This window comes from Petromyzon marinus, chromosome 73 (genome assembly GCF_048934315.1).
Source record: "Petromyzon marinus isolate PM22_M1 ecotype Great Lakes invasive population chromosome 73, UKy_Petmar_22M1.pri1.0, whole genome shotgun sequence".
NCBI lineage: Eukaryota > Metazoa > Chordata > Hyperoartia > Petromyzontiformes > Petromyzontidae > Petromyzon > Petromyzon marinus.
In genome coordinates this window covers 4,463,744-4,484,072 of record NC_133739.1, presented here as the reverse complement: position 1 = coordinate 4,484,072, position 20,329 = coordinate 4,463,744, and the positions used below count along the sequence as shown (strand labels likewise).

Here is a 20,329-nt window from a genome sequence, read left to right as displayed (position 1 = left end):
TGAGTATAGCAGTGTAGTGTATAGTGTAGCGTGTGCTGTGTATTGCATTGAGTATAGCAGTGTAGTGTATAGTGCATAGCGTGTGCTGTGTATAGTATTGAGTATAGCAGTGTAGTGTATAGTGTAGCGTGTGCTGTGTATAGTATTGAGTATAGCAGTGTAGTGTATAGTGTAGCGTGTGCTGTGTATTGCATTGAGTATAGCAGTGTAGTGTATAGTGCATAGCGTGTGCTGTGTATAGTATTGAGTATAGCAGTGTAGTGTGTAGTGCATAGCATGTGCTGTGTATAGTATTGAGTATAGCAGTGTAGTGTATAGTGTAGCGTGTGTTGTGTATTGCATTGAGTATAGCAGTGTAGTGTATAGTGCATGCTGTGTATAGTATTGAGTATAGCAGTGTAGTGTATAGTGCATGCTGTGTATAGTATTGAGTATAGCAGTGTAGCGTATAGTGCATAGCGTATGCTGTGTATATTATTGAGTATAGCAGTGTAGTGTATAGTGTAGTGTGTGCTGTGTATAGTATTGAGTATAGCAGTGTAGTGTATAGTGCATGCTGTGTATAGTATTGAGTATAGCAGTGTAGTGTATAGTGCATGCTGTGTATATTATTGAGTATAGCAGTGTAGTGTATAGTGTAGTGTGTGCTGTGTATAGTATTGAGTATAGCAGTGTAGTGTATAGTGTAGCGTGTGCTGTGTATAGTATTGAGTATAGCAGTGTAGTGTATAGTGCATGCTGTGTATAGTATTGAGTATAGCAGTGTAGTGTATAGTGTAGTGTAGTGTGTGCTGTGTATAGTATTGAGTATAGCAGTGTAGTGTATAGTGTAGTGTATAGTGCAGTGTATAGTGCATGCTGTGTATAGTATTGAGTATAGCAGTGTAGCGTGTAGTGCATGGCGTGAGCTGTTGCTCATAGCGTTGTTATCGTACAAGCGGCGTAGCGTCGAAACGCGCTCGGTAGTCCAGGCTACAGGCGCGGTTTTTCCCCACCTCACCTGCAGATGGCGCCCTGCCCGTCGACGACGTCACACTTGCCGTCGTGCAGGCAGTAGGAGGGGTCGAGGTCGCAGAGGCTCTGGCAGGGCAGGCCGCCCACGCTGGCGTAGCCCGGGCGGCAGACGCACTCCGCCTCGCCCGACCAGCGGTTCGGCAGGCAGTCCGAGAAGTCGTTGCACGCCTCGAATTTGCACGGGTCCGCCTGGTCGCCTGTCCGTTGTTGTTTGTTTGTTTGTGTTTGCGGCAGGGTGTGTGTGGGGGGGGGGGGGTGTGGGGGGGGGGTAGGTAGGTGGAGGTGGGGTGTGTGGGTGGGGGTGGGGTGGGTAGGTGGGGGTGGGGTGGAGTGGGTAGGTGGGGGTGGGGTGGGTAGGTGGGGGTGGGGTGGGGTGGGTGGGGGTGGGGTGCGTGGGGGTGGGGTGGGTAGGTGGGGGTGGGGTGGGTAGGTGGGGGTGGGTGGGGGTGGAGTGGAGTGGGTAGGTGGGCGTGGGGTGGGTAGGTGGGCGTGGGGTGGGTAGGTGGGGGTGGGGTGGGGTGGGTGGGGGTGGGGTGCGTGGGGGTGGGGTGTGTAGGTGGGGGTGGGGGTGGAGTGGAGTGGGTAGGTGGGGGTGGGGTGTGTAGGTGGGGGTGGGGTGTGTAGGTGGGGGTGGGTGGGGGTGGAGTGGAGTGGGTAGGTGGGGGTGGGGTGGGTAGGTGGGGGTGGGGTGTGTAGGTGGGGGTAGGGTGGGTGGGGATGGGGGGCGTGGGGGTGGGGTGGGTAGGTAAGGGGGCAGTGGGTGGGGGTGGGAGGGGGGTGGGGGGGGTTGGTAGGTGGGGTGCGTGGGGGTGAGTAGGGTGGGTGGGAGTGGGTGGGAGTTGGATGATGGTGTGTGGGAGTGGTTATCAGTTTGTGGGGGTGAGGTGTGGGTGGTAGTAGAAGTGCGTGAGGAAGGGGAGTTGAGGCGTTAGTGAGTGAAGTGGGGTTTATCATCCGGATGTAACACCACTTTTGTTTCTGGATACTATGTTATTTTCTAATTGCTTATGCCTCAAAAGTAAAGAAAATGGCTATTATCCCCACAGACTTTGCTTTTGTGACCAGGACCTCACGTGAAGGAGTGACACAAATGCACACGTTTTCTAATGAAAAATAGGTACATTTCGAAATATCACTGTCCTCGTCACAAAGTTTGTATGGATTAGTAGCCATTTTTTGTATATTTGAGGCATACGCAATTAGAAAATAACACTTACTACCCAGGAACAGGAAACTATAATTTTTGTTGCACAGTGATTTGTTATAAAAATTGGCACTGCAAGCGCATTTTGTGTGGGTTACATTTTCGTTGCCATCCACAACATTAGCGAAATCATGTTCATCTTAATTGTATTCCATAACAATGGCTAAATCATTATCGTCATCATCATGATTGTAATCCGCAGAAATAGATAAATTATCATCATCATCATCGAGCAGTGTTGAGTCTATGGGTAGTGTAGAGTCTATGGTGTAGTGTTGAGTCTATGGTGCAGTGTTGAGTCTATGGTGCAGTGTTGAGTCTATGGTGCAGTGTTGAGTCTTTGGTGCAGTGTTGAGTCTTTGGTGCAGTGTTGAGTCTATGGTGCAGTGTTGAGTCTTTTGTGCAGTGTTGAGTCTTTTGTGCAGTGTTGAGTCTATGGTGCAGTGTTGAGTCTATGGGCAGTGTTGAGTCTATGGTGCAGTGTTGAGTCTATGGTGCAGTGTTGAGTCTATGGTGCAGTGTTGAGTCTATGGTGCAGTGTTGAGTCTACGGTGCAGTGTTGAGTCTTTGGTGCAGTGTTGAGTCTTTGGTGCAGTGTTGAGTCTTTGGTGCAGTGTTGAGTCTATGGTGCAGTGTTGAGTCTATGGTGCAGTGCTGAGTCTATGGTGCAGTGTTGAGTCTTTGGTGCAGTGTTGAGTCTTTGGTGCAGTGTTGAGTCTTTTGTGCAGTGTTGAGTCTATGGTGCAGTGTTGAGTCTATGGTGCAGTGTTGAGTCTATGGTGCAGTGTTGAGTCTATGGTGCAGTGTTGAGTCTATGGGCAGTGTTGAGTCTATGGTGCAGTGTTGAGTCTATGGTGCAGTGCTGAGTCTATGGTGCAGTGTTGAGTCTATGGTGCAGTGTTGAGTCTATGGTGCAGTGTTGAGTCTTTGGTGCAGTGTTGAGTCTTTGGTGCAGTGTTGAGTCTATGGTGCAGTGTTGAGTCTATGGTGCAGTGTTGAGTCTATGGTGCAGTGTTGAGTCTATGGTGCAGTGTTGAGTCTATGGTGCAGTGTTGAGTCTTTGGTGCAGTGTTGAGTCTTTGGTGCAGTGTTGAGTCTATGGTGCAGTGTTGAGTCTATGGTGCAGTGTTGAGTCTTTGGTGCAGTGTTTAGTCTATGGTGCAGTGTTGAGTCTATGGTGCAGTGTTGAGTCTATGGTGCAGTGCTGAGTCTATGGTGCAGTGTTGAGTCTATGGTGTAGTGTTGAGTCTATGGTGCAGTGTTGAGTCTTTGGTGCAGTGTTGAGTCTATGGTGCAGTGCTGAGTCTATGGTGCAGTATTGAGTTTATGGTGCAGTGTTGAGTCTATGGTGCAGTGTTGAGTCTATGGTGCAGTGTTGAGTCTATGGTGCAGTGTTGAGTCTATGGTGCAGTGTTGAGTCTTTTGTGCAGTGTTGAGTCTATAGTGCAGTGTTGAGTCTATGGTGCAGTGTTGAGTTTATGGTGCAGTGTTGAGTCTTTGGTGCAGTGCTGAGTCGATGGTGCAGTGCTGAGTCTATGGGCAGTGTTGATTCTATGGTGCAGTGTTGAGTCTATGGTGCAGTATTGAGTCTATGGTGCAGTGTTGAGTCTTTTGTGCAGTGTTGAGTCTATGGTGCAGTGTTGAGTCTATGGTGCAGTGTTGAGTCTATGGTGCAGTGTTGAGTCTATGGTGCAATGTTGAGTCTATGGGACAGTGTTGAGTCTATGGTGCAGTGTTGAGTCTATGGTGCAATGCTGAGTCTATGTTGCAGTGCTGAGTCTATGGGCAGTGTTGAGTCTATGGTGCAGTGCTGAGTCTATGGTGCAGTGTTGAGTCTTTGGTGCAGTGTTGAGTCTATGGTGCAGTGTTGAGTCTATGGTGCAGTGTTGAGTCTTTGGTGCAGTGTTGAGTCTTTGGTGCAGTGTTGAGTCTATGTTGCAGTGCTGAGTCTATGGTGCAGTGTTGAGTCTTTGGTGCAGTGCTGAGTCTATGGTGCAGTGGCGTCGGCGGTTCAATCTCCGGACCCACTCACCGGATTCGACGTCCAGTGACTGCCGGTCGATCTCCATGTTCATGTGCTGGTAGGCGGCATTGCAGAAGCGCTCCAGGATGACATGAACGGCGCGCGTCACGTTGTTGGGCACGTGGTGGGCGAACTTCATGCGGCTGTTGACCACCACGCTGCCGTTGCGGAAGTTCATGATCTCCATGTTCTGGAAGCCCGTGAGGTTCGACTGCAGGTACGGGACAAGCTGGTGGGCGGACGAGGGGAGGTTTGGGGTGGGCGTTTGGTAGGAAAAGAATCGGAATCAGAAGCTTTATTTATACTGGAGGAATCCGATGAGCTGTGAAGCTCTCTTTTTGTTCACGCAGATGTCCAGTAGGTGGCACGGGGTCAGAAAGTTACTACAACAAACAACGCGAAAACACAAAGGGAGTGCAAAGTGTAGGAAACGTAAGCAAATCACGAAAATTAATTAAAATTAAATGTTTTATTTTTATTTTACCAGATAAAGCCCGCGGAGTTATTTAGCTATTTTTCAGAAGCGACCTGGCAATTACATAGCTCGACGAATTGGCTTATCATCACGTGGAAATGTATAGCAGGAGCCAAATACTCTACAAGCACGTTGATTATAAATGTGGAGGTGAAAACCAGAGGACCCGTAAAAAAATCCAAACGACCACGGTGAGAGAGACATGCAAACTCCAAATATACAGGTGTCAGGGTCGGGATCGAACCCACGACTTCCTGCATACCAGGCGAAGGAGCTAACATCTCGTCACCACTGGCAAGATTTCGATTTAAAGCTTTCGTGACTGCAAGGATTCATATTCTTTGGTTCTTTCAGTAAAGTCACGTAGAGTGAGAATAAAATAATAAATTGATAAAATAAAATAACACAATAATATTCTCACGACGTTTCAGCCACAACACAAGCGCCCTTCATCAGGTGAAGGGACGAGACTGTCTGGAGGACAGCGCTGGAGTGAAAAAGCCAAGCTCAGATCGCGACTCTAAGCTTAAAGTTCGCGATCTGAGCGTGGCTTTTTCACTCCAGCGCTGTCCTCCAGACAGTCTCGTCCCTTCACCTGACGAAGGCCGCTTGTGTTGTGGCCGAAACGTCGTGAGAATATTATTGTGTTATTATATTTTATCAATTTATTATTTTATTCTCATTCTACGTGACATTACCGAAAGAACCACTGGCGAGATGTTAATAGGTGGTGGGGGGGAGGGGGGTATCGGCATGACGTACAAGAGCTCCGGGAGCTGTGGGTGTCATCGTTGAATCATCGTAACATGGGGGGGGCGGGGGGGTGTTAAACATAAAAAGAAAACAAGTTATCGATGCACCAGGATGGTGGGAGGATTAGGATGATGGTGGGATGTAGCGAGGGAGGGAGGGAGGGGAGGGGGGGAGATAGGAAGGAGTGAGATGGAGTCGAGATGGGGGTGTGTGTGCGGGAGTGTAAAGAGGAGAGGAAGACGCGAGGAACAAAAATCTCCCTAACTTTATTGATTCCAATCTAGATTTGAAGTTTTCGTGACTGCAGGGATCCATACTTTTTGGTTATTTTGGTAAAGTCACGTAGTAGGTATAAAATAAAAAAATATAAAATAAAAAACGACGTTTCAGGTGCAACACAAGCGTCCGTTAACAGGTGGGACAACCACAGCAAGAAAGAATTGCTGAAGTGGGCAAAAGGGGCTGCTGTAGCAAGAGGCCATATAGGTAGGAGAGAGGGGAGCTGATTCCTCCCGTCTCTCTGACCTATATAGCCTCTTGTGTTGCGCTTGTGTTGCGCCCAAAACGTCGTGATTTAATTTATTTTATATCTACGTGACTTCATTGATTCCAGCCACCACCCTTTAGGGATATTTTTTTCTTCTCACGGAGTCCATATAATCCATAGAATATTGTGTGGGTCTCGATGTGAGCCTGTCGGTCTCGAATTCGATTCCTCTGCTTGGGGAGAGAATGGGTCTCTGTCTTAGTCGATATGTGGCATATCACCGCGGCTAGGAGATGTTATCTCCCCGTGGTAGCGTAGATTTTTTTCCTCCGGCTTCTCCAGTTGTTTTCCCTCTACATTTAGAAACGCGCCTTTGGAGTATCACCTGTTGCTGTAAATTCCACAAGTGATGATGAGCAGCTACTTCTTTGAACTATATATATATTTATAAATGATAGCTAGCATATGTGGCCAGGTCGCTTCTGAAAACGAGCTAAAGAGCAGCTCAATGGGCCTTACCTGTTAAAATAAAAATAGTTGAGTTTAGTTTATAGTCTTTTTTTTCGTATTCATCATCACCATCATCAGCCTTCGGTAAAAAAAAAAAACTGTTGAGCAACCATTGGAAAGATGTCATCAACCAAGTCAAACTTTAGCTGCCTTATAATTGTACAGCCATTTCCATTTCTTCACTCTCGTGCAGTGCACCACCGCTTCCCCCGAACCCCCTGCAGCATAACAAAAGGCGGCTTAACTTAGCCCCTCCCCTCCCCACCCACGTCCCTTCGTGGCTCCTCCCCCCCCCCCTTAACCTGTATATAATCTCGGGTGTCCCAGAGCTCTTCACTTGATACAGCTATTCTGCTGTGACTGTTCCACCTGAAGACGGAAGCTTGTGCTGCCTCCGAAACGTCGTGATTTAATTTAGTTGTTTTCATTTATTTTATTTTACCTAGGTGACTTTACCGAAAAAAACGAACAGTGTTCTTCATTCAGAGACGCAACCCTCCACTACCTCCGTTACCTCGGCTAACCCCCCCCCCAACCCCCCCACCCCCCCAGCCACCAACTTCTCACCAGCTCGAGGAAGTTCTGCTCGAGGGCTCGGTACTCGGAGGAGCTCTTGTTAAAGAGGTCCTCCGAGAAGGCCATGTTGGTGACGCGGAGGCTGAAGAAGACGATGAGGTCCCGCGACCCTGACACGGCCACCGCCGGCGAGGTCATCAGAGGCCCGGCCCAGCGGTCGTCCCACTGCACTGCCTGGGCCTCATCCAAGCTCTCGACGCCCTCGTCGCCCGCTTCCTCCGCCGTGCCAACCTCGCCACCTTGGCCACCCTTGCCAACGCCTTCACCGTCTCCACGCTCTCCATTGTCACCACCCTCGCCACCCTGGGTACCCTCCTCGGCCTCGCCGCCCTGGCCACCGTCGCCACCGCTACCCTCGCCACCCTCATCACCGCCACCCTCGCCGCGACCATCTCCACCATCGCCTCCGGTCTCATCTCCCGCCAACTCCGTGGCTCCACCACCCTCGCCGGGTCCACCCGGGGTTCCGGCCGCGCCCTCATCCGCCACGACCACCACTACGACGTCCGCCTCAACTTCTGCCGATGTTCCCAGGTGATATCCGGGGTCGTCGCCACCACCTCCTCCTCCTCCTCCCACTGACATCGCCACCTCATCTCCGCTCGACTCTCCGCCCAGAATCTCCTCGGCCTCCTCCTCCTCCTCTGCCGCTGCTGCTTTGTCGACCACCGCCTCCACCATCACAGTCTCGGGGTCGTGACCTCCCTCCGTTGATCCGGCGAGGGCGTCTCCGTCGAGCGGAACTTCGTGGAGGAAGTGGAGGTGGTCGTCGTGCTGGTGGTCTTGGTGCTCATCGCGGTGGTGGTAAGAAGCGCCGGGTCTGCCGTTCGCCGTCTCCTCCTCGAGCGATGAGGGCATCAGGTGCGCCTCCAACACCACAACGTCGTCGTCAGCGGTGGATTCCTCTCCCGTTTCAATCTCGGCGCTGGCCTCCTCCTCCTCCTCCTTCTCCACCTCCTCCGCGTCCGTCTGTGTCTCTGCGGCTGTCCCGGTCGTCTGGACAGAGTCTTCCATCGCTGACTGTTCTTGCTCAACATCCTCCTGTTGATGCTCCTGCTGATCGTGCTGCGGAGTTGTCTGGACGGGAGATGCTTCAGTCGCGGTCATCGCCCCACCGCCACCGCCGCCGCCGCCATCATCTTTTTCCACGCCGTCCGAGAAACCCACCACCGAATATTCGCCGGGCTCAAGGCCGCTGCCCTCTGCGATCGCTTGAAGGAGAAGAATAAGAATAAGAAGAAAACTCAACACTGCACCATAGACTCAACACTGCACCATAGACTCAACACTGCACCATAGACTCAACACTGCACCATAGACTCAACACAGCACCATAGACTCAACAATGCCCATAGACTCAACACTGCCCCATAGACTCAACACTGCACCATAGACTCAACACTGCCCCATCGACTCAACACTGCACCATAGACTCAACACTGCACAATAGACTCAACACTGCCCCATAGACTCAACACTGCCCCATCGACTCAACATTGCCCATAGACTCAACACTGCACCATAGACTAAACACTGCCCCATAGACTCAACACTGCCCCATAGACTCAACACTGCCCCATAGACTCAACACTGCACCATAGACTTAACACTGCACCATAGACTCAACACTGCACCATAGACTCAACACTGCACCATAGACTCAAGACTGCCCATAGACTTAACACTGCACCATAGACTCAACACTGCATCATAGACTCAACACTGCACCATAGACTCAACACTGCACCATAGACTTAGCACTGCACCATAGACTCAATACTGCCCCATAGACTCAACACTGCCCCATAGACTCAACACTGCACCATAGACTCAACACTGCACCATAGATTCAACACTGCACCATAGACTCAGCACTGCACCATAGACTCAGCACTGCACCATAGACTCAACACTGCTCCCATAGACTCAACACTGCACTATAGACTCAACACTGCACCATAGACTCAACACTGCACCATAGACTCAGCACTGCACCATAGACTCAACACTGCCCCATAGACTCAACACTGCCCATAGACTCAATACTGCACCATAGACTCAACACTGCACCATAAACTCAGCACTGCACCATAGACTCAACACTGCCCCATACACTCAACACTGCCCATAGACTCAACACTGCACCATAGACTCAACACTGCACCATAGACTCAACACTGTCCCATAGACTTAACACTGCCCATGGACTCAACACTGCACCATAGACTCAACACTGCACCATAGACTCAACACTGCCCATAGACTCAACACTGCACCATATACTCAACACTGCACCATAGACTCAACACTGCCCATAGACTCAACACTGCACCATAGACTCAACACTGCCCCATCGACTCAACACTGCACCATAGACTCAACACTGCACAATAGACTCAACACTGCCCCATAGACTCAACACTGCCCCATCGACTCAACACTGCCCATAGACTCAACACTGCAACATAGACTCAACACTGCCCCATAAACTCAATACTGCCCCATAGACTCAACACTGCACCATAGACTCAACACTGCCCCATAGACTCAACACTGCCCCATAGACTCAACACTGCCCCATAGACTCAACACTGCACCATAGACTCAACACTGCACCATAGACTCAACACTGCACCATAGACTCAACACTGCCCCCATAGACTCAACACTGCCCCATAGACTCAACACTGCCCATAGACTCAACACTGCACCATAGACTCAACACTGCACCATAGACTCAACACTGCACCATAGACTCAACACTGCACCATAGACTCAACACTGCCGCATAGACTCAAAACTGCACCATAGACTCAACACTGCACCATAGACTCAACACTGCACCATAGACTCAACACTGCACCATAGACTCAACACTGCACCATAGACTCAACACTGCCCCATAGACTCAGCACTGCACCATAGACTCAGCACTGCACTATAGACTCAACACTGCACCGTAGACTCAACACTGCCCATAGACTCAACACTGCCCCATAGACTCAACACTGCTCCATAGACTCAACACTGTTCCATAGACTCAACACTGCACCATAGACTCAACACTGCACCATAGACTCAACACTGCACCATAGACTCAACACTGCACCATAGACTCAACACTGCACCATAGACTCAAGACTGCCCATAGACTTAACACTGCACCATAGACTCAACACTGCATCATAGACTCAACACTGCACCATAGACTCAACACTGCACCATAGACTTAGCACTGCACCATAGACTCAACACTGCCCCATAGACTCAACACTGCCCCATAGACTCAACACTGCACCATAGACTCAACACTGGACCATAGATTCAACACTGCACCATAGACTCAGCACTGCACCATAGACTCAGCACTGCACCATAGACTCAACACTGCTCCCATAGACTCAACACTGCACTATAGACTCAACACTGCACCATAGACTCAACACTGCACCATAGACTCAGCACTGCACCATAGACTCAACACTGCCCCATAGACTCAACACTGCCCATAGACTCAATACTGCACCATAGACTCAACACTGCACCATAAACTCAGCACTGCACCATAGACTCAACACTGCCCCATACACTCAACACTGCCCATAGACTCAACACTGCACCATAGACTCAACACTGCACCATAGACTCAACACTGTCCCATAGACTTAACACTGCCCATGGACTCAACACTTCACCATAGACTCAACACTGCACCATAGACTCAACACTGCCCATAGACTCAACACTGCACCATATACTCAACACTGCACCATAGACTCAACACTGCCCATAGACTCAACACTGCACCATAGACTCAACACTGCCCCATCGACTCAACACTGCACCATAGACTCAACACTGCACAATAGACTCAACACTGCCCCATAGACTCAACACTGCCCCATCGACTCAACACTGCCCATAGACTCAACACTGCAACATAGACTCAACACTGCCCCATAAACTCAACACTGCCCCATAGACTTAACACTGCACCATAGACTCAACACTGCCCCATAGACTCAACACTGCACCATAGACTCAACACTGCACCATAGACTCAACACTGCACCATAGACTCAACACTGCACCATAGACTCAACACTGCCCCCATAGACTCAACACTGCCCCATAGACTCAACACTGCCCATAGACTCAACACTGCACCATAGACTCAACACTGCACCATAGACTCAACACTGCACCCTAGACTCAACACTGCACCATAGACTCAACACTGCCGCATAGACTCAACACTGCACCATAGACTCAACACTGCACCATAGACTCAACACTGCACCATAGACTCAACACTGCACCATAGACTCAACACTGCACCATAGACTCAACACTGCCCCATAGACTCAGCACTGCACCATAGACTCAGCACTGCACTATAGACTCAACACTGCACCGTAGACTCAACACTGCCCATAGACTCAACACTGCCCCATAGACTCAACACTGCTCCATAGACTCAACACTGTTCCATAGACTCAACTCTGCACCATAGACTCAACACTGCACCATAGTCTCAACACTGCACCATAGACTCAACACTGCACCATAGACTCAACACTGCCCCATAGACTCAACACTGCACCATAGACTCAACACTGCACCATAGACTCAACACTGCACCATAGACTCAACACTGCACCATAGACTCAGCACTGCACCATAGACTCAGCACTGCACCATAGACTCAACACTGCCCATAGACTCAACACTGCACCATAGACGTTGTACTGCACCGACGTTCTCACCTTCGCTCAGCTTTAGCAGCGCCGCCGCCTGGAGGTCTTGGCTGGCATCCGCTCCAGTAAGCGTGCGGTCACTCAATGCCGCGGCCACTACCTTCCTCCAGTCCCGGTTCGACTCCCGTCTGGGGTTCGCCTCTCCGGTACCTGCCACCCACACAAAAAAATACGAAGACAAAAATCCCCCATGGAGCCTTAACAGCCTGTGGGTACAAGCGCTGTTAGCGAGCATCTATTAAGGCCGGCACTATGGTACACGAGGAAGTGAGTGGCTAACACCACACCCGGTCGCCTTTGTTTTTCTCGTGGCGATGTTGACATATCGCACCAGGTACTCAATTGAGCCTGGATCGACCTACAGGAGGCCCAGGACTGGTTCAGATAATCGTGTCCTGGTGTTGGTGGCCATGAACGTGAACCAACTCGGGGTGCCTGGGATTGTAGTGCAGCATAGCGCTAATCGCGACAAATATACCCAATGGATGTGCGTGCGTGTTTTGGCCTTCAATTCCTCAGTTGATAAAAAAAAGTTTATTCGAGTTGAAGGGTTGCTAGGCAGCAAGTCTTGACTCGAGTGGATGGGGTTGCTAGGCAACGAGTGTTGATTCCAGTGGAGCGGTTGCTAGGCAATGAGTGTTGATTCCAGTGGAGCGGTTGCTAGGCAGGGAGACGGACCGAAAATGACATTAGGCACAGGGGAGAACGAGAGACAGAGAGACAGAGACAAAGAGACAGATACAGAGAAAGAGAGACAGAGAAAGAGAGACAGAGAAACAGAGAAAGAGAGACAGAGAAACAGAGGGACTGAGAGAGACAAATAGAGATACAGAGATACAGAGAGACAGAGACACAGAGATAGAGATAAAGAAATAGAGAGACAGATACACAGAGACAGACAGAGAGACAGACAGAGAGACAGAGGAAGATAGACAGAGAAATAGATGCAGAGAAACAGAGAGACAAATAGAGAAACAGAGATACAGAGAGATAGACAGAGAAAAAGAGAGAGACAGAGAAAGAGAGACAGAGAGACAGAGAAAGAGAGACAGAGAAACAGAGGGAACTGAGAGAGACAAATATAGAGACAGAGATACAGAGAGACAGAGACACAGAGACAGAGATAAAGAAATAGAGAGACAGATACAGAGAGACAGACAGAGATACAGAGAAAGAGAGACAGAGAAAGAGAGACAGAGAGACAGAAAAAGAGAGACAGAGAGACAGAGAAAGAGAGACAGAGAAACAGAGGGACTGAGAGAGACAAATAGAGAGACAGAGATAAAGAGAGACAGAGACACAGAGACAGAGATAAATAAATAGAGAGACAGACAGAGAGACAGACAGAGAGACAGAGAAACAGACACATAGAGAAAGGGACAGAGATACAGAGACAGAGCAACAGAGACAGACAGAGAGACATAACGACAGAAACAGACAGAGAGACAGACACAGAGAGACATATGCATAGAAATAGAGAAAGAGACAAGAGACAGAGATACAGAGACAGAGAGACAGAGAGACAGAGAGACAGAGCGACAGAGAGAGACAGAGAGAGACAGACAAAGAAAGCGAGACAGAGAGACAGACAGAAAGCGAAACAGAGAGACAGAGAAAGAGAGCTCATTCCAGATGATGGGGATGCTAGGCAGCGGGAGCTGAATCCAGTGATGGGGTTGTTAAGGCAGCGAGAATTGATATGAGTGGGGGAGTTGCTGGGCAACGAGAGTTGACTGACTGATCGTGAGGTTGAGTGAATTAGCTGAGTGACTGGTTGGCTTACTTGTTCATTCTTATACTGGCTGACTGGTTGAGTGATTGGCTGAATGTTTCAGTGGCTGGATGAGTCGCTAACTCATAGAGTGACTGGCTGAGCGAATGGCTGACCGCTCGAGTGACTGACTGACTCTCTGACTGACTGACCGACTAACTGTCAGTCCGGTCGAGTAACTGAGTCAACAAGGCATCTGTGGCTGAGAAAACCAGGTTTCCCTGCACCAGAATTCCTCCTCTTCCTGTCCGGTAACACCCTGCCACTCCATCCTCAAACTCCGTCTCATAGAGAATGGCTGCCTGATTGATTGGTTTAATGGCTGATAGTATATGTGACTGGCTGACTGGTTGAGTGACAAGCTAAGTGACAGGCTGGATAACTTATTGATTGCACTGTGTAACAATTTTGTGTTGTTGTTGTTCCTGGGTAGTAAGTGTTATTTCCTAATTGCTTATGCCTCAAAAGTACAGAAAATGGCTATTATTCCCCACAAACTTTGCTGTGTGACCATTACGGTGATATTTTGCAATTTACCTATTTTCCAGAACATTCCAGTAGATTCAGTGCTGAATAAACTTGGAGTAACTTCTAGAACATTCTGTAACTTTTCAGCAATATAAACAGCAGTATAAATAAAGGGGCCTTAAACCCACCAGTTCAGTTTAGTGCCAGTTGCCTAAATGGATACATATCTGAATTTTTCTGAGATGGCATCAAGAGGCTGCAAGCATCCAGCAGACACATTTTTCTATGTCTGCGGCTAATTTATCAAGACAAGAGCAAAAAAGTACACTGTGGAAGCATCTGCGAAGATGTGTGAGGCCTACAAGGCATATTTCGGCATGCCTGTTGGGGATCAAGACGAACCCTGGGCACCTCATTTCACCTGCGATCAATGCAAAAAAAACTTTGGAAGGTAAGATGGACAATTGTTGATCGGAATTTTATGTTATTGACAGCTCATCCAGGAGCCTCAAAGCCGTGCTGCTCCATCATGGCAACAAGTACCAGTCTCTTCCCCTGGCTCACTCAGTGCACCTGAAAGAGGATTACAACAGCATCAAGACCTTGCTGCACGCCTTGAAGTATGATGAGTACGGCTGGGAGGTCATCGGAGACTTCAAAATGGTGGCGTTCCTGATGAGTCTCCAAGGCGGTTTTACCAAGTTTCCCTGCTATCGTTGCCTTTGGGACAGCAGGGACACCAAGGCGTACTAACACAGGCGGGACTGACCACAGTAGACCGAGTTCTCTGTAGGGAGGAACAACGTCAAGTGGGAGCCACTGGTGGACCCCCGGAAGGTGCTGATGCCACCACTGAACATCAAATTGGGCCTTATGAAACAATTTGTCAGAGCTGTAGATAAGGAGTCGACAGCCTTCAAGTACCTTCAAGACTTCTTCCCTAAGCTGTCTGAGGCAAAGGTCAAATGACCACAGATGAAGAAGATCTTGATGTGCAATGAATTTCCCAAGAAGCTCATTAGTAAGGAGAAAGCGGCTTGGAACAGCTTTGTCGCAGTGGTTCGTGGCTTCCGGGGCAATCACAAGGTCGAAAACTATGTGGAGCTGATTGAGACTCTGGTGAAGAACTACGGCACAATGGGCTGTCGGATGTCAGTCAAAGTCCATATCCTTGATGCTCATCTTGATAAATTCAAGGAGAACATGGCAGCATACTCGGAGGAGCAAGGCGAGCGCTTCCACCAGGATATAGTTGACTTTGAACGCCGCTACCAAGGACAGTATGACGAGAACATGATGGGAGACTACATTTGGGGGCTGATTCGTGAAAGTGATTTACAGTATAATCGTAAATCTCGAAAAACTACTCAATTCTAAATCTTTGTAGTGATTTTGTATTACTTTGGTATAAATACACGTTAATTTGTAATCATATGTTGTTGTTTTCTTACTTTATGTTAACGAAAATACACAAATTCTCCCGTTTTCTCATTCAAAATAGGTAAATAAAAAAATATCACTGTCCAGGTCACAAAAGCAAAGTTTGTGGGGAATAATATCCATTTTTATCTACTTTTTAGCCATAAACAATTACGAAATAACACTTACTACCCAGGAACAAAAATTGTGTTAGAAAGTTTTATTATACCGGCTGACGGGTTGAGTGACAATCTGACTCACTAACTCGTCGAGTAACTGGCTGAGCGAATGTCTGACGGGTTGAGTGACAATCTGACTCACTAACTCGTCGAGTAACTGGCTGAGCGAATGTCTGACGGGTTGAGTGACAATCTGACTCACTAACTCGACGAGTAACTGGCTGAGCGAATGTCTGACGGGTTGAGTGACAATCTGACTCACTAACTCGTCGAGTAACTGGCTGAGCGAATATCTGACGGGTTGAGTGACAATCTGACTCACTAACTCGACGAGTAACTGGCTGAGCGAATGTCTGACGGGCTGAGTGACAATCTGACTCACTAACTCGACGAGTAATTGGCTGAGCGAATGTCTGACGGGTTGTGTGACAATCTGACTCACTAACTCGCCGAGTAACTGGCTGAGCGAATGTCTGAAGGGTTGAGTGACAATCTGACTCACTAACTCGACGAGTAACTGGCTGAGCGAATGTCTGACGGGTTGAGTGACAATCTGACTCACTAACTCGTCGAGTAACTGGCTGAGCGAATGTCTGACGGGTTGAGTGACAATCTGACTCACTAACTCGACGAGTAACTGGCTGAGCGAATGTCTGACGGGTTGATAGACTGGCTGACTCTCTCGCCGACTGATTGGCTAACTGGCCGATCAGGTGACTGAGCCAACAAGACACCTGTGGCTGAGGTGACCAAGTTTCCCTGCAGCAGCCCTCCTCCTCGTTCTGTCCAATCACTCTCCGCCACTCCATCCTCAAACTCCGCCTCATAGCGGACCACCACCGAGCTGCCCCGAGACCTGCGGGGTGGTGGTGAGGGTGGGAAGGGGTGGGGGTGGTGAGGGTGGTGAGGGTGGGGTGGGCAGAGCGGAGGGTGGGTTTCATTTTTATGTGTGTAGCGTATAGTAGTGTAGAGTATAGTCTATAGTAGTGTAGTGTATAGTAGTGTATAGTGTAGTGTATAGTGTAGTTTATAGTAGTGTAGTGTATAGTAGTGTATAGTGTAGTCTATAGTAATGTAGTGTATAGTAGTGTAGTGTATAGTAGTGTAGTGTATAGTAGTGTAGTGTATAGTAGTGTAGTGTATAGTGTAGTCTATAGTAGTGTATAGTGTAGTGTATAGTGAAGTCTATAGTAGTGTAGTGTATAGTGTAGTGTATAGTGTAGTCTATAGTAGTGTAGTGTATAGTAGTGTAGTGTATAGTCGTGTAGTCTCTAGTAGTGTAGTGTATAGTAGTGTAGTGTATAGTCGTGGAGTGTATAGTAGTGTAGTGTATAGTCGTGTAGTGTATAGTGTAGTGTATAGTAGTGTAGTGTATAGTCGTGGAGTGTATAGTAGTGTAGTGTATAGTCGTGTAGTGTATAGTGTAGTGTATAGTAGTGAAGTGCATAGTAGTGTAGTGTATAGTAGTGTAGTGTATAGTGTAGTCTATAGTGTAGTGTATAGTGTAGTGTATAGTAGTGTAGTGTATAGTATTGTAATGTATAGTTGTGTAGTGTATAGTAGTGTAGTGTATAGTAGTGTAGTGTATAGTAGTGTAGTCTATAGTGTAGTGTATAGTAGTGTAGTGTATAGTGTAGTCTATAGTAGTGTATAGTGTAGTCCATAGTGAAGTCTATAGTAGTGTAGTGTATAGTGTAGTGTATAGTAGTGTAGTGTATAGTCGTGTAGTGTATAGTAGTGTAGTGTATAGTCGCGTAGTGTATAGTCGTGTAGTGTATAGTAGTGTAGTCTATAGTAGTGTAGTGTATAGTAGTGTAGTGTATAGTGTAGTCTATAGTAGTGTATAGTGTAGTCCATAGTGAAGTCTATAGTAGTGTAATGTATAGTGTAGTGTATAGTAGTGTAGTGTATAGTCGTGTAGTGTATAGTAGTGTAGTGTATAGTCGTGTAGTGTATAGTTGTGTAGTGTATAGTAGTGCAGTCTATAGTAGTGTAGTGTATAGTAGTGTAGTGTATAGTAGTGTAGTGTATAGTGTAGTGTATAGTAGTGTAGTGTATAGTAGTGTAGTGTATAGTAGTGTAGTGTATAGTAGTGTAGTGTATAGTGTAGTGTATAGTAGTGTAGTGTATAGTAGTGCAGTGGAGTATGAAGGTGTGTTGTGGAAACTGCGTGATTGCATGATCACACGGACAGTGTGGGTTATCTGGGATCAGCCTGTGGAGAAGTCGAAATCAGTGTGGGTCATGTTAGGACAGCCAGGTGCAAGGGCTGGGATGATGAGGTAACGGTTGGGCCGATTAAGCCAGAGGATCAGCAACGGCGGTGATTGGCTGTGGCTGTTGTCACGGGCGAGGAAAGCGTCGAGATGTCTGGAGAAAGGCAGGTGCTTGAGGACGCGAAGCGTGCGGAGCCACGCGGGCCAATTAAATAGCGAAAATGGGGGGGGGAGACACACAGAGAGCGGGGAGTTGGAGTTGGGGAGCTGAACGAGGAAGACGTGGAGTTTGGAGACAGAGTTTGGAGACGGAGTTTGGAGACAGAGTTTGGAGACAGAGTTGGAACAGAGTCTGAAGCAAGTCGAAGTAGTTAGCAGTGGAGTGAGCGTAGCGAAAGCGAAGCTGAAGCAAGACAAAGTAGTTAGCAGTGGAGTGAGCGTAGCGATAGTGGAGCTTAAGACTCTGGGTGCAGAGTGTGCGAAGACGCTGTGTGCTGAGGAGCTGAGGAGAATAGCCGGCAGTGGAGAGAGCGTAGCGATAGCGGAGCTGAAGACGCTGTGTGCGGAGTTGCTGAACGGGGAGTCGCTGAGTGCGAAGCAAGTGAAGTGATAGTGGGGAGACAAAGGTGGTGAGCGAGACGAGCGGAGCACGGTGAGCGAGTCGTGGTGACCAGGATACTGTGGAGTGTGGAGGACATGTTGAATGTTGTAAATAAAGCGGTGTTCGAAGAAATACAGAAGTTGTCCGCGTAAAGTGGAACACTGCAGTAGTGTAGTGTATAGTGTAGTGTATAGTAGTATATAGTGTAGTCTATAGTAGTGTAGTGTATAGTGTAGTCTATAGTAGTGTAGTGTATAGTGTAGTGTACAGTGTAGTCTATAGTAGTGTATAGTGTAGTGTATAGTAGTGTAGTGTATAGTAGTGTAGTGTATAGTAGTGTAGTGTATAGTAGTGTAGTGTATAGTGTAGTGTATAGTAGTGTGGTGTATGTAGTATGTAGTGTGTATTGTAGTGTATAGTGTAGTGTATAGTGTAGTCTATAGTAGTGTAGTGTATAGTAGTGTATAGTGTAGTGTATAGTAATGTCAAGTAGAACCCCTCTTAATGACCACCCCTGTTAACGACTAATCGCTTAACGACGGGCCTCCATAGAGCCCAGTGTGTAGTGTATAGTAGTGTAGTGTATAGTAGTGTAGTGTATAGTAGTGTAGTGTATAGTGTAGCGTATAGTGTAGTATATACTAGTGTAGTGTATAGTGTAGTATATAGTAGTATAGTGTATAGAATGGTAGTATATAGTAGTGTAGTGCATAGTGTAGTGTAGTATTTAGTATATAGTAGTGTAGTGTATAGTGTAGTATATAGTAGTATAGTGTATAGTGTACTATATAGTAGTGTAGTGTATAGTGTAGTATATAGTAGTGTAGTGTATAGTGTAGTCTATAGTAGTGTAGTGTATAGTGTAGTTTATAGTAGTGTAGTGTATAGTGTAGTATATAGTAGTGTAGTGTATAGTGTAGTATGTAGTAGTGTAGTGTATATTGTAGTATATAGTAGTGTAGTGTATAGTGTAGTATATAGTAGTGTAGTGTATAGTATAGTATATAGTAGTGTAGTGTGTAGTGTAGTATATAGTAGTGTAGTATCTAGTGTAGTATAAACTAGTGTAGTGTATAGTGTAGTATATAGTAGTGTAGTGTCTAGTGTAGTATAAACTAGTGTAGTGTATAGTGTAGTATATAGTAGTGTGGTGTATAGTGTAGTATACAGTAGTGTAGTGTATAGTGTAGTATATAGTAGTGTGGTGTATAGTGTAGTATACAGTAGTGTAGTGTATAGTGTAGTATATAGTAGTGTAGTGTATAGTGTAGTATATAGTATTGTAGTGTATAGTGTAGTATATGGTAGTGTAGTGTATATTGTAGTATATAGTAGTGTAGTGTGTAGTGTAGTATATAGTAGTGTAGTGTGTAGTGTAGTATATAGTAGTGTAGTGTATTGTAGTGTAGCATATAGTAGTGTAGTATATAGTGTATTGTAGTGCATAGTGTAGTGTATAGTAGTGTGGTGTATGTAGTATGTAGTGTGTATTGCAGTGTATAGTGTAGTGTACGTTTGTTTAAGTTATTTCGAACCACCTTAGATGGGAAGGACAACAACTAGTGGTAAAGCTAGTGATATCGATAGTGATATCGATAGTGATATCGATAGTGATATCGATAGTGATATAGCTAGTGGTGTAGCTTGTGTTCGTGTTAGTCGTGGTGCAGGTAGTGTGTCCGAGTCTTGCGTCTCACTCACCCCGTGGGTCGCTTCCTCTTCCTGTGGAACAGAGATCGGTATCACGGTTACCACCGCGGCGTTATCAGAACTACTACCCAGCTGCTGTATGTGTGTGTCTGTGTGTGTCTGTGTGTGTGTGTGTCTCTGTGTGTGTCTGTGTGTGTATATGTGTGTCTCTGTATGTGTGTGTTTG

At 47.4% G+C, this 20,329-nt stretch overlaps 1 protein-coding gene across 3 annotated transcripts in view; it reads right to left on the bottom strand.

The window, feature by feature from the left end:
• Positions 1-20,329, bottom strand: part of LOC116957390 (uncharacterized) — a 96,475-nt gene that overhangs the window by 23,071 nt on the left and 53,075 nt on the right. For 2 of the 3 annotated variants that reach the window (XM_032979510.2, XM_076055855.1), the window contains exons 10-15: positions 20,155-20,175; positions 16,371-16,492; positions 11,809-11,949; positions 7,034-8,253; positions 4,251-4,470; positions 1,001-1,211 (exon numbers count right to left, since the gene is read on the bottom strand). In XM_032979510.2, coding sequence (XP_032835401.2) covers positions 1,001-1,211; positions 4,251-4,470; positions 7,034-8,253; positions 11,809-11,949; positions 16,371-16,492; positions 20,155-20,175 — 1,935 coding nt within the window. The remainder of the gene's footprint in view (positions 1-1,000; positions 1,212-4,250; positions 4,471-7,033; positions 8,254-11,808; positions 11,950-16,370; positions 16,493-20,154; positions 20,176-20,329) is intronic. The other variant, XM_076055856.1, reaches the window with a different exon arrangement.